This window comes from Octopus sinensis, linkage group LG23 (assembly GCF_006345805.1).
Source record: "Octopus sinensis linkage group LG23, ASM634580v1, whole genome shotgun sequence".
NCBI lineage: Eukaryota > Metazoa > Mollusca > Cephalopoda > Octopoda > Octopodidae > Octopus > Octopus sinensis.
This window is the reverse complement of record NC_043019.1, coordinates 24,474,194-24,489,980: the sequence shown is the minus strand read 5'-3', so window position 1 is coordinate 24,489,980 and position 15,787 is coordinate 24,474,194. Positions and strand designations below refer to the sequence as shown.

At 35.4% G+C, this 15,787-nt stretch overlaps 1 protein-coding gene and 1 long non-coding RNA gene across 5 annotated transcripts in view; one reads left to right on the top strand and one right to left on the bottom strand.

The window, feature by feature from the left end:
* LOC115223602 (protein Wnt-6-like) overlaps positions 1-15,787 on the top strand; it is an 89,723-nt gene that overhangs the window by 51,529 nt on the left and 22,407 nt on the right. For all 3 annotated transcript variants that reach the window (XM_029794257.2, XM_036512407.1, XM_036512406.1), the window contains one exon: positions 11,798-12,018. In XM_029794257.2, the coding sequence (XP_029650117.1) occupies positions 11,798-12,018 (221 nt within the window). The remainder of the gene's footprint in view (positions 1-11,797; positions 12,019-15,787) is intronic.
* Positions 1-15,787, bottom strand: part of LOC118767595 — a 169,249-nt gene that overhangs the window by 141,211 nt on the left and 12,251 nt on the right. The gene's annotated exons all lie outside the window — the stretch shown is intronic.

Here is a 15,787-nt window from a genome sequence, read left to right as displayed (position 1 = left end):
AATTTCCTTCAAGACTTAATTTTAGTGATGACTAATAGATTTGATACAGAATAACAACAATCATAAAAATCAGTTAACAACCGGCGATATTGGGTATTGTTTCGATTCAGTGTATTTCTCGCACTTATTTTTAATGATGAGTTGAAAGCTAAGTCGAACATTCTGAACTACTACTTAATTTCCTCACCCTCTTTAAGGGTTGTCACAACAAACTTTATCAGTGACAGTGTCCTTTAATAGAAGAGAACATTCTAAAAATGGTTGTAGCTCTGATGATTTTTTCTTTGTTTTGTTGTGGCTTTTGACTTGAGAGTGACTGAAATCTAATTTTACTTTTGCCTTTGAATAGGCTAAAATGTAATTGGTGTTGTCCGTGTCAGCATGCTATACCTATACAAATTTGCAGCTTGTGTCCTTTACTCTCAGATATTTTTGTCCTTATTAAATTGTAGATTTGTCAATCTAAATACGAATGACTTTCAAAATGGTTTCAATATAACATAAAAATGCTAATATAGTGTGCATACGTAATTCTATTTTTATAAAGAATTGCCATAAAATAAATGAAGTTGTATAAAACATGTTTTTATTCTATTTAATTTCAATATATTAAAACTATTTATTTGATTTCTAACTTAGTAATACACCAGAGATTCCAACGTTTGTTACATTATAACTAATATACTGATTTCTAATACTGATTTTCTAATATTGATTTTTTAAACAATATTCTTCATGGAAATAGTACACATTTTAAATAACAGCAGTATTGTATTTTTACTTGATCAAAATTATCTATTCGTATTTCCTTTACTAATTTATATAAAAAAAACAACTTAAATGCATATTTCATTTGTCTATGTAAATTATAAGCAATTGCTGTATATGGGCAGTTTTTCAATACAAAATTTTCCGCTCATCTACAAAAGTACTTTAAAATATGTGTCGTATTCGGTTATGTTTACTCACTTGGACCTGGTTGCTATGTTACAAAGTACCCCTCCAAATAAAAAAGAGCCTCGTTATTCTAAGTAGAAAAATTTTATTCATTCGGGCTTAGCATATTAAAATTTTTTCCAAAATATTTTTCCGTCCTAGCATGTATCCACCTTTGTGCAGGAAGTGAGATGCTGCCGCTTGCCATTAAAAGGATCCTGAAGTACACGTTAACCACAACGAAGAGATAAGTGGCAGAATTTGAGCTCAGAACGCAATGAGTCAGAACAAACAGTAGAAGGGATTTGTCCAGCGCTTTGATTACACCAATCCATTGCCCTACACCGGAACCCTATTTACCAAAGCATAAAAGGAAAAGCAGACTTCGGCGGGATTTGAATAGGGAGCATAAGTGTAACGAAATGAATATCATAAGGCTGTTCTAACGATTTGCCTATTTGCTGCAATTCTGTCCTTAAGTATCAGTAAATAAAAATCTGAAAGAATAAATTCGGACGAGTTTATTTGCAAATAAAGCATCGCTTCACTTACGAGTCTTGAAATAACTCTGTAAATCTAACTGACAAATATTTTGTCCCAAATAATACCGCAAAATCCTCAATAAATAATTAAAAAATAAGTTAGCATAATTACTGCTGAGGCATTAGCGAACATGGTAAATATGGGACACAGTTAAACAATTCACACGCATCAATCATATCCAGCAAATACGAAAGAAAATACAGGTTTAGAGACGGGCTAAGTACTGCTTCTGCAAACGAAGGTCATCGCAGCTGAAATTGCTAATCACTTTAATGTACGTACGTACGTATGTATGTATGCATGTATGTATGTATGTATGTATGTATGTATGTATGTATGTATGTATGTATGTATGTATGTATGTATGTATGTATGTATGTATGTATGTATGCATGTTTGTATGTATGTATGTATGTATGTATGTATGTATGTATGTATGTATGTATGTGTGTATGTATGTTTGTATGTATGTATGTATGTATGTATGTATGCATGCATGCATGCATGTATATGGAGAGATGTATTAATTTTTCTGTTTCGAAATCATTGTCAAACTTTTCCTTGTAAAAATTAATGAATGTGTACTCTGCTAAAGCGTATTTCAACATCATAGTAAAAGAACAATATTAAAAGTTGACTCGCTCAACGTTTCACCCCAAACCACTTACGACAATTCCGATACAAAAAGAACAATAAGTATATACGATACATATATACATACCTTACCCAGTGACCCACGCTTCATAATTAGAAATCACACCAGAAATACATTGCTTAGGATGTCCATATCATCGCAAAACGAAACGTACTTCAGCAACATCAAACATAACTACAAATTCAACAACATTCAGGGGATTTAAAAGACTCCGCAATACCATTTGCACAAACATAATTCCTACACCACAAACTGGCACATTAATCTGCTCAATTTTCATCTAATATATTTTTAATTCCAAATCAGAAGCACGCGCGCCCACGCATTCATGCGCATATATATACTCTTTACTCTCTTTACTCTTTTACTTGTTTCAGTCATTTGACTGCGGCCATGCTGGAGCACCACCTTTTAGTACTTATTCTATCGGTCTCTTTTTGCCGAACCGCTAAGTGACGGGGACCTAGATACACCAGCATCGGTTGTCAAGCAATGCTAGGGGGACAAACACAGACACACAAACACACGCATACATATATATATACATATATACGACAGGCTTCTTTCAGTTTCCGTCTACCAAATCCACTCACAAGGCATTGGTCGGCCCGGGGCTATAGCAGAAGACACTTGCCCAAGATGCCACGCAGTGGGACTGAACCCGCAACCGTGTGGTTGGTTAGCAAGCTACTTACCACACAGCCACTCCTGCGCCTATATATATATATATATATATATATATATCCTCATTTTTTCGGACCCCTCTCTCCTCCTCTTCCTCTCTCTCTCATCGTACATATATTAATGCTGATTTGTAACTGAAGTTATTTATAAACACGAATTAATATAATACTGAAGGAATTCACATTACTTCTTAGCAGAGTACATATTAATTTTTATAGGGAAAAGTTTGACAACGATGAAAAATATGGACACATCGCTCTCTTTCTTTTTCTCGTCTCTCTCTCTCTCTCTTCTCTCATATGTATATATATGAATCTTTATATATGTGTGTGTATATATGTATAAATATATATATATGTGTGTGTATATATATGTGTATATATATGTGTATATATATGTATATATATGTATATATCTGTATATTTATTTATATATTTATGCATATATATGTGTGTATATATATGTATATATATGTATATATGTGTATATTTATATATATATTTATGCATATATATGTGTGTATATATGTATATGTATATATGTGTATATTTATATATATATTATATATATATATATATATATATATATATATATATATATATATATACGTATATATATATATATATATATATATATATATATGTATATATACGTATATATATATATGTCTATGTCTATGTATATGTATGTATATATATATGTATGTGTGTGTGCGTGTGTATATGTATGCATATGTGTGTGAAACCCTTGACATAGAAACCCTTGCTTCGGATCGAGTTGGATGGCGAACAAAAGTGTGGAGTGGAGTGAAAGCATTTGAAGAGGCCAGGATAATGCAAGACTCAAAAGAGGTCTAAGGAAGAATGCTACGATTGAGAAGGTGTATTACAATGACCTTTTTGTGTGAACTTTTTTTTGACAGACCATGCCTCTCTTTCGTTGAGCTCAAATCTCATTTGCAAACCCGTGAAAAACGAATATTCATCAACTACTCTGCCTATATGTCTGTGCACACTTGTGAATGCAATGTGTGCCAGAAGGTTTGCAAATCTAACGGAGTCCTCAAAAGACATTTTAAGATCCACAAAGATCAGAACTTATTGACAGCTCTTTGTGGTCCACATGGGATGTACAATCTATGTGGGTGCCTTTTCAGAACATTGTCTGGTTTAAAAGGTCACATCAGATACCATGATGCTTCTAAGGTGTTGGTATAGGAGGTGATCAAACTCTGCAGAAAAGGTCAAAAGCCATTAGGCGATAAAGTAAGTCTAAAAATATATGATGGAGATGAAGATCGAAGACAGAGGAATTGAAATTAGAAGACATCAAATAACCGTGTGTCTAAAAACCAAACTGCAAAATTGAAGAAGGCCGAAATGTTCTAATCTCAGCAACAATAAAATAGCCAGCACACAGTTCATATACTTAACTGACATGCTTAAATTTGAAGGTAACTATAAAAGAAACGTGCGAAAACAGAAATAGAGTGAGAAACGATTAGGAAAGAAAAACCTTGCAACTTATATTCGTGAGTAACCGACTTTCAAATTAAGAGGGGCAGGAAAGCTTCAGATTTCTCTTTCATATACGTTGCTCTTAAGGACTACACTAAAAACTGTGAGTATTAATGAAGGCGTATAATAACATATCGAAGATATAACTGATAGTCATTTGTTAAACAGGTACAGTTCCAATATTACTGTATCACTGTAAGACAGCGAGCTGGCGGAATTGTTATCACGCCAGGCAAAATACATTTCGTCAGTTTTAACATGCTTAGTTCAAATTCCGCTGTGCTCGACTTTATCTTTCATCCTTTTAGGGTCGATAAAATGAGTATAGCTGAGGACCTGGGTCGATGTAGTCGATTTACCCACCCCCTCGAAATTGCTGGCTGTGTGATAAAATTTTAAACCAATATTACTGTAGCACACTATTTCGACAAAATCATTGGATGTTATATATCGCTAATCACAATACTCTTCCAATTCTTTCTTGATTTCGCCATTCTTTAACGTCTTGGCCCAAATCGTTTGACTAAATCGTTTACCCATTGTCGTGGAGGCCTTCCGAATGACCTTTTCCGATTTTTTGGATACCACTCGGTAACTGCACTGGTCCACCTGTTGTCGGTGAGCCTTTGCTACATGTCCATTCCAGTGAGATTTCTACTTAGGGTCTCCTGCAATCACGTCATTCACTCCACTCCATTCCCGAACTATCTCATTTCAGATATGTCCTCGTAATGATATTCCTAGCATGGATCTTTCCATTGCTCTTTGTATCGTAGCCAATCGCTTTTCTATCTTCGTTGTAGCCCACATCTCACTTGTATATGAGAACTCAGGTAGAAGTGTCTGGCATGTATTGTCTTGTCGAGCTTTACTTTGAGCACACCTTTTATTGAGGCAAACGCCTTACACTCTGCCCTTGCTCTCTTCGAGATATCAGCGTTCATAACACCTCACATATTTACTATGTGTCCCAAGTGAATATACTCCTTTATCGCCTCGATTTCATCTCTTGCCACCTCTATTCAGCCATGTGCTAAGTTTTCGATTAGATGTATTTTGTTTTCATGCTTTTCCTTTTAAGGCTAACGGCTGAGCTATGGTCATCAAGCTTTTTCAGCGTAGCCTGCCGTTGATCTATGGTTTTAGCGATGGGTACGACGTCATCTGGGAATCGGAGGGTGTTAGTAATTCGTCGTTGATGTTTAGACTGCGTGTCTAATCAATGTCTATGATGACCATTTCTAGACACGTGCCGAAGAGCTCCATAGCGATGGTATTTCCGGCGAACTGGCAGAAGCGTTAGCACGCCGGGTGAAATGTTTTGCAGTATTTCGTCTGCCGTTACATTGTGAGTTCAAATTCCGCCGAGGTCGACTTTGCCTTTCATCCTTTCGGGGTCGATAAATTAAGCACCAGTTACGCACTGGCGTCGATGTAATCGACTTAATACCTATGTCTGTCCTTGTTTGTCCCCTCTATGTTTAGCCCCTTGTGGGTAATAAAGAAATAGGTATTTCCTTGTTTACGTCCTTCCCAACTGGAACTCTTAATGGTGGAGATAGTAGAACTACATCATGGTGCACCCAGAGTTCGCATCCCTGAGCAGATTGGTGTATTGCGCTTCGACATCTTGTATTTCCAAAGATTTCAACTCCGCGCTCGTTTCAACACTATCGAAGGGCTTTTTGGTGGTCGACAAAAATGATGCACAGAGGCAGCTTCTATTCTTTCGAACAATGTATGAGCTGTGTTAGAGTAAATATGTGACCAATGGTGCTGCAGTTCTTACAGAAACCTGCTTGCTCCTTTGGCTGCTGGTCATCGAGATGATTCGAGAGTCTAGTGACAATGACCAGTGCAAACAGCTTTTAGAGGTGAGACAAGAGGCATATTGGTCGATATTTTCTTAAATCTTTTTCACCACCATTTTTAAGAAGCAAGATTTTATTCGGTTCTTTCTACAGCAAGAACTTCTCCCTCAGACAGAGACTGAATTGTAGAAGGAGAATTTTCCGCAGGTCATCACCACTGCGCCTTAATATCTTTGTTGTTATGCTATCTTTTCAAGTTTTTTGTCTATTTTCATCTGCTTCAGGACATTCTCAATGCCCCTGAAAAGAATAGGTAGCACTTCTTTCACCATTTGCGATGATGGAGGATCGATCTTCACCGAGGATCTAAAAAAGTCGAAGTAGTTTTACATACCTCTTCTATCTTTTCTTTATTTATCTTCATGAACCCGTCCTTGCTCTTGAGCGCCGTCATCTCTTACCTATAGAGTACCAGCAGCTCTCTCGCACATCTTTTTAGAGTATTCTTTTTAGAGTATACTTGAGGTCGTCTTTGATTTTCCCCTTCATACTTTTCCGTTTCTCTAGCAATTGATTCGTCTCCTTCGAGATTCTTCCATCAGATTCCTACTGGCTTCTAGCTTTTATCGTCTACGAGTAGGTTTTCATTTTCTGGACCAGTGAATTGCATTCTTTATCATCCTTTTCAAGTTGACTCCAAACTTCCCTCTTGATAGCATTATACAACTGCGTTACATCGAAGGCCTTGATGCATTCGTTTTTCATTGAGATGGGCAGAACCTTCTTTTCTCTGGTTTCGTTGATTACGATCCTCCAAACTATTTATATGATACACAAGTGCGCGCGCGTGCACACACACACAAACACACAGTGGGACACCGATATATGAACGAAAATTAAACTCGCATAACGAGCTGAAATTTGATTAATGAACTACGAACACACTATTCACGCGTATGACTTTTGCTTAAAGATCTGAAATTTCAACAACAAACCACGAATAAATTAAGAACTAAGTGCTGGAAGAGCATATACGAACGGTATTCTGAATGAAGAAATTGTTTAGCGAACAGTTTTCTCTAAAAGGATATTATATCCAGCAAACGAGCTGAAATTTGAACAACAAACCGCAAGTAGACTAGATAAGTTATATAAGTGATTGGGAAAGCGGGAACAAACGGTTCGTTAACGCACAGATACGCATTTAACGCAGCTTGAAGTTTTCATAGTGTTCATAGAAAATGTTCTAAATATTTTTTATTCATTTATTGGTAAACACGAAACCCTGGATTGACAGAAACAGGACAAAGGGGAAAACTTATGGGCACATGAGCGCGCGCACTTACACACAGATGCACGCACGCACACACGTATACACACACGCACGCACGTATACACACACGCACACACATATTCATCTACCTGTATGTATATTCATGTATTTTCTTATTAATGGATGAACAAAAAAAAATATATATACATGAGCGTTTACAAATTTCTGGTTGTGCTTAAAGATTTCTTATAATAAACTATAGTGGCTTTAACAAAACAACTATCAAGGTTGTATGCTATCTAAATGTAGCAAGGAAGGCTGGTTTCTAAAGAAAAAATAATGCCATAATAAAAAAAAAATCCCTCGCTTTTGTGGTACAGTTTTTACAAGTTAAAGAGCATTCAAAAAACCTTTATGAATTCAGTGTGGTTCTTTAATGTTATATTAGGCCTGCGTGTATTGAGGCATTAAGCATGATCTGCAATATCAAAATGTGTTGCTTGTGCTTTTGCTTCGTCATTGATCTTATTGTATATATTTGCATTTGTTCCTTGTATATGCAGGTTGTGTTGTTTAACAACAATCGCCTGTAAGTAGATCTGGTTTGCACACAAACTTGGCAGTGATGGCTTCTATGTATAGGACGCTTCATGTTATAAATGCTTGAAAAATATTCATTTACTTAATTTCATATATCTGCGTATAGAATGGCTTTTGACCACTATTCTACACGCTATTATTTATAGCTTTATCTCATTCGAGTTCCACTGTTTAACAAAAACTATTTCATATCTTTCGAAGTTTGTAAATTCTTATGACGTAAACAACATACAATTCTCTCTGGCAAAAACAGATGTTCTACAATGGATAGAACACTTTGAAGGCTCGTTGTGGTATTATGGTTGCTCGTCCATCCTTTTTACCTTTTACTGAAGATGTGGTTTGTGTCGCACGAGCATCCCTCGAATTCTTTCTTCAATGGAGTTTTATTGAACTATAAATCCTACGCACTATTTTGTAGTTCAACCGTTAAATGTGTTAGTGTACGCTCATAGACGTGAGTATACTGTATTACAGTATACTGTATTTCAGTGGTGTTTACTTTATATATATATATATATATATAATATATATATATATATATATTATATATATATATATAATTACACCATATATTACATATTTATTATATCATACCTTGATGCTGTGTGGACTAAGATCCCCGTTGACAGGCCACTGGTATTTATTGAGTGTTAAGCACTTTCGGTATGCACATTAGGGACTCCTGCACAGAGTAACTGCTGCATTTGTTGAGTATATAAACAGTTTGGCTTCCTTTTCCTCTGGAGACTGTAAGAATGATGAGGATGACTCAGATGAGAACCCAATAAGGTTCGAAAATCGATTAAGATTGTTCGTCACTTTTTTTCAGTTTGCGGAGAAATGACTAAAATTTGCCCTGTTTATAATTTTACCATATATGAAGTATATATATATATATAATATATATATATATATATATGAATATTTTGCGTAATGAGATTAAAAAAAAACAAGGCTGTATAGATATTAGAGCATTTGTGTGTGTGTGTGTATATATATATATATATATATATATATATATGAAAAATACACTCAGTTACTATATACATAATTTGAAGCATAAGTACAAACATCACTTCCGTTCAAACGTACACGCACATACACTATAACAAGAGATGCATATACACCCACATACAATCTCGTACATCGATAGAACAGCGTTCATACATAAGTTAATACGGAAGCCAAACGTAGGAACACAATTACACACCAACGTATTTACAAACATACACAACAAGGAAACAGGGGTACAAACAGGCATACACACTTAAAAACACACAAGCAGAATACATACATTCAAACGTACACACATACATAGATTATACGTACGCATACATACACACACTTACATGCATACGTATATACATACATACATACATACATACATACATACATACATACATACATACATACATACATACCTGTGTATGCGCAAACTGACTGACCCTCACACATGCGCACAAACAAACAAAAAGAACGCAACTCGGATAATAGACAGTCAATGACTATTGAAAAGGTTGCAAAAAGCAAATGAGTGGAAACTTTACCGGTGAGTGTGTTAAATAATAAGGAACTAAAAGCGAATGAATCTTCTCAGACACAACAGAATATGCCTCAACACACGCATTTATGTAAAGAATATTGCCAACCAAATCCCAAAACTCAAGCAGTAACTATTTGGACGCGCGCGCACGCACACACAGAAAGTAATAGACCACATCGCACATGCAAACCTATAGCTCTTACTCTTACATGCACGATAGTACCATATAAACTGCGCTCGCGGTTTATATGGTATTATCATTACGATAAATCACTCTCGTATATTAAAATATACAAACACAGGAATATACTCATAATAACCCAAACAGAAATACGCTGCCAGCTGACAAACTGGTACGCTATCGGGAACACAACATATCCATATAGCAGTGCACATATACGCAAGTTCACTGACTGCTACCTTGTAAACTGAAACGGTAATAAACTTTATCGTCCTACTCTTCTTCCTATCGTACTTCCATATCTTTGAACAGCCAATTTCATAGTAATACTCATGAGTGCACATACCTATAGACCTTTTAACACAATATAAAACCAATTCGTATTCACACACCCCATGCTACACAACATCATAAGCGGAAAGTGTAACCTCTCGAAAGAGCTGTTCTTCACTCCTGCTCCAGAGCGTCGGCTGCGGGGTCACTCCGAAAAGCTCTATCTGCGACGATTTCATCTCAATCGAAGGAGAGGGGCTTTCTCCGTCCGGGTTGCGGATCCGTGGAATAAGCTGCCGGACGAGATAGTGAAGATGCCGACGACCGCTCGGTTCGACGTCTCCCTTGACCACAAATGGCCTGAACACTTTGCATGAACACCACCCTGTACATAACTCCATGTCCCCCTACATGGCCTTGCTTTTGCTTTTTGAGCCAAAAAATTAACTTAACTTAACACAAGGCATATTAACGTTAAAAGAACAAACTACTTCCACACACACACATACACACCAAGCACTATCATTTTTCCTTGTCATTTCAACTGAATATCATTCAAAGACGCACACATATACATACAATCATACTTAATGAACAAAGCACTTTCATTACACCAACACAACATCCATGAATATACATATTCGCACGCATTAATAGCGAGAAACTCTTTCTTGTCAGACAGTAAAACAAATCCATAGACATTTACACTACATAAACACAGTACACAACCGTATTAACATGCTGGGCTAAATGCTTAGCCACATCTCGTCCGATTTTACGCTCTGAGTTCTAATTCTGCCGAAGTCGAGTTTACCTTTTCTCCTTTTGGGGTCGATAAAATTAGTACTGGGGTCAATGTAATCAACTTAGCCCTTTCCTCGATGTTGCTCGTCTTGTAACAAAATTTGAAAACAATGTTGATATTCAGTATTTTGATCTATTTCATGTTATATTTCTATTTTTCTAAAATTTGATTCTGATATTTTAATGAAATATTGTCATATTCCACCACTCAAATGCCTTTTGCTATACAAATCCACAGTTATAACTTTTTCTAAAATGCGTAATGTTTTGTTAATGCTATGCTTATCTGTGTGTGTGTGTGTGTGTGTGTGTGTGTGTGTATGTGTGTGCGTGCGTGATTGTGTCTGCGTGTGTGTATTTGTGTGTGTATGCCTGTGTTAAAGTATATACATATATATGTATGTGTGTGAGTGTATTAGTGTATGTGAAACATATTCATATATATATATATATATATATATATATATATATTATATATATATATATATATGGTTGTTTTGATCCTTTGTTCGTTTTCAGTGCTTAACCGGTGTTTGTATACGTCGGAAGCTTTGACACGTAAAATGTAGAACCATGAAATGAGTGCTATATATAATTTGTGGATATATAATTTAATTCACAAATAATTTAATTTACAAATAAAGAAATTATATATCCACCTATGCAGTGTTGAGCACTCATTTCAACGTTCTACATTTACGTATATATTTTTTAAAAATTGTTCATTCTCTCTCTGTTTATTTTCTCTTATTCCTTTCTGTTGAAGAGCGTAGGCTCGAAACGTAAAATATTTTCATTTTTCCGAGCATCAAACTAATACACCTGCTTCTTCTTCATACACCTGTCTTCGTCTTTTGTTTTTCTATAAATTTCAACTATATATATATATAGTTATAATACGTATTGGCAAATCTATTGTATTTACTAGAAATCATTAAATATATTCATACATCGTCTTTTATTTTACAATGCAGGGCAGTTGGTAGTCCTCTTGATATGGATCCAAATGCAATATGCCGAAAAAGCCGGCGACTTGAAGGTAAACAACGAAGAATTTGCAGAAAAGAACAAGAAATTGTTCGTGAGATTGCTAAAGGTGCAAAGTTAGCACTGTCTGAATGTCAATATCAATTCGCCGCACGGCACTGGAACTGTACCACGGCTAGGCGATCTTTTGGCAAAATATTACGCCGTGGTAAGCGCTTTATTTAACTTCTATAGAATCTTCAAAGCTATTGCTATACCTCTAATTAAACTTTTAAATATATATATATAACATTGGTTGTTTCTAATACATTACAATGTGAGTTCATAAATTATACTCGAAAACATTTATGTATATATATGTATATATATATCAATTGAATAAAGTTAAAACAGTCTGGTTTTCACGTTTTTTATTATGGTATTTTAACAAAATTAGCGCTTTCATACATAGTGTACTCATCATATTTCAAATGTGTTTAACTGACAGTTGAGTTGTGAAAACCAAACTGTTTTAACTTTATTAAACTGATTTTTTATTCTATTCACATTCACACAATTCGAGGCAATATATATATATATATATATATATATATATATATACTTATCAATATTTCATACACACACACACACACATACACACACACACACACACACACACACACCACACACACACACACACCACACACACACACGACTATGTATAAACTTTATAATTACAGTATGGAATCACTTGAAGTACATTTGAATTTCAATTAAACTCCTGCCAAAATTCATACAGTATTGGGTCAAATCTAGCACTGAGCATAATGTTGTCAGATTTATAACTGCTCGTTCTCAACAGCTCTATGTATGGAGGAAATGGATTTGGAAGTAAATCAGAAATTAGCCCAATTCTTTCATACGTACTCTTGTTGAGATCCTGTTGACGTCAGTGGTATTATAGATTTGATCCAATCCATTTTTTCTGCCAGTGTATATTTTGATTGATTCCACACTAATTATTAAAATAATTTACTTTATTTCCAAATATTGAACATTGCTCTTTTGATTTATGGCACCTATTTTACCATCCTCCGCTCTCTCCCTCACCCCTCTCTCTCTGCACACACACACACCCATATATATATATATATATATATATATTATATATATATATATTATATATATATATATATATATATATATACAGGGTGCGGTGATAAACTGTCGTCTAAATAACGATAAAACTGAACATAACACTGACCTCTCATTTTTAACAGATATATTTACCAAAATTTCTTTGAATTATCTTGAAATATTAAAGAGCAAATTTATTCAATAAAACTGCCATTGACTTCAATTACGGTCTCCAGACGACTTCAGAATCTCCTGCAAATCTTCTGGACGATCTCCTTGTTTAAGTTGGTGAATACTGACATAATCCTTGCCTTCAGTTCATTTTTGGTGTTACAAGGAGTTTTCTTGGTCTCTCGCTCAACTGTGTCCCACACATAATAATCAAGTGGGGTTGCAGTCTGGGGAGTTAGGTGTGGGTAGATAAATGAAGGCATAACGTTGCCATCACTATTGATCACTCAAAAGACCATGATGCTGACTGGATGTTTGATTTTTATTACTCTCGGTACATGTTTTGGGGGATACGGTAAACCAACAGTTGTTCCGTGTGTTCACCATCTGATCCTCGGAGAAATTTTTCTCGTCCCAGACAAAGCAAAGTATGTTCGGTTGGAGCAGATGCTTGAGTTTATTCAAAAGCTCCGTAGTGCTGTCTTTCATCTGCCTGATAAGAAACTCAGACACTCCCATGTCCCTGGTGATGGGCCTGATTGACTTGGAGGAATCGTTGTCAATCATGGCCTGGATCTCACCAACAAATTCAGGAGTTCGTTTCTTATCAGAACGATCGGAGTGAGATTTTGGAGCTGCCCTGCCTTCGTAATCACCATTAGACTCATTCAACTCTTTCCAAATACTCTGCACTGTCCTCAGATTGACATCCCAAACACTCTAAAATGCTCGTATTGGAGCTTCCGGCACGAATGCCAAGCAGTACAGCATGTCCTATCCAAATTTCTGACAGAGTGAACTGCGTCATGGTGTTTTTTTTCTTACAGACGTTGCCCACCCGGACCTACTATACTTTGTAGTCGACAAAATCAAAAACAATGCGCATGCGCGTAAAATTGCGACAATTTACCCATCGAACTCTGTATATGTATGTGTGTATGTATGTATACAAACTGAGAGAAAGAGAGGATTATCATTAATATTAATACTTTTAATAATCTTTACAAAAGTTTATATTATACATGTATTTGTTGTCCTTAACTTATGTGATATTAATAGTACTCCCAATATGTTTATGAGCTGGTTACAACGAAAGCTACCATCCAAAGAATAAATTTTATTGAAAACCTCAATATAATATGGACAATTATAAACGCTTTATTTTTACTTTTCATATCTTCTACGAAATTGAATTCGAGATTAGAAGTAGTTTGTAAATTGAAGTTTATTTTGCGTTACGTTTACAAAACTGTTTGACAAATATTTATAAAAGTCTAAATGACATATGTGGTATTGTATGAGAGGACAGCTGATAAAAGTGAGTCCGGTGAGTAAAACAATTGTTTAGGTCATATGCTAGACATATAGAGTAGACCTACGATCAATGACGTTTCACTTGTAACTATCCTGTTTTAGATCAACTAGAGCTACCTTACTTAATAGATCCGTAATTTTCAGACAATAAGATATATGGTTAGAGACAGGTTTCCCTCATATTTGTTTCGAATTTTGGCACAAGGACAACAATTCTGGGGAGGGGTAAGTCAATTACATCGACCCCAGGGTTCAACTGGTACTTATTCTATCGACCGCGAAAGAGTGAAAGGCAAAGTAGAGTTCGGCGGAATTCAAACTCAGAACCTAAAGGTCGACAAAAGCCACTATTCATTTTGCTCGGCCTGCTAACGATTCTGCTTGCTCGCCACCTTAGGTTTACTTAATACTTTCAGCAGATTATGTGACTACACATAGCTGGATCTAACCACTCTTCAAACAAGTAGATATGATTCTAGAATTAAAGATGCGAGAAGATAGGGGTTTAGACAACTCATCACGATCACAACCAGGTTACAATTTAACATCCCTTACCACTGCACAACAAACTATTGTAAGAAAACAAAAATTATCGTTTCTATAATTCACTTATCTTGTCTGTTCATCATCTTTAAAGTTTCCCCAAATGAATACAAACAGTTATGTAGTGAGGAAGTAGACAGAGCTACACATGGCTACACAGAGCTACACGGATGATTTATATTCCATTTGTTGAAGTGGCCTTTAAAAATGTGTTATGGCTTTCAAAATGGTTTCTTATATAATAAAATGTTTTGCAAAAATAAATATCATGGTGCAGTAATTTTCTTGTAGCTTAACTAACAATAGAATTTAGAAATGATAGATTAACACAAATCTTGCTTTATAAAGAGTAAGAAATAACTTCTATAGGCTATCTCTTGGGGTATCATATAAATCCACTTATTTATACTCTCTAAATCTCGGGATGGACATTTGAAGGTGCATAAGCGTTCCTGTGTACGCATATTTGTGTGGAGCTTTATCAAAATTAAATATATATAAGTTATGTTTGTATATAATACAGAACGTTGATAAAATACAAGAATTTAGACTTGATTATACCACATAATAAATTATTCGATATCTTTGGTATTGTAAAAGAATGTTTTGTGTTTGAGAATGTTAAGGCTTAGTTTGTGGCTGATCCTGGTTAAATGGAGGAATGATCAAAGTTTTGCCTTCTGCCAGAGCGATGTATCACAAGCAAAACCAAACAGTTTACTATGAGCTGACATATCTATAAGTAGGCAGTCAAAACCAAAGCACTGTACAATAACTCAAGATTAAAGCCTACAAAAGAATAATGGGGGTGAATACTAACATCTATATCTAAT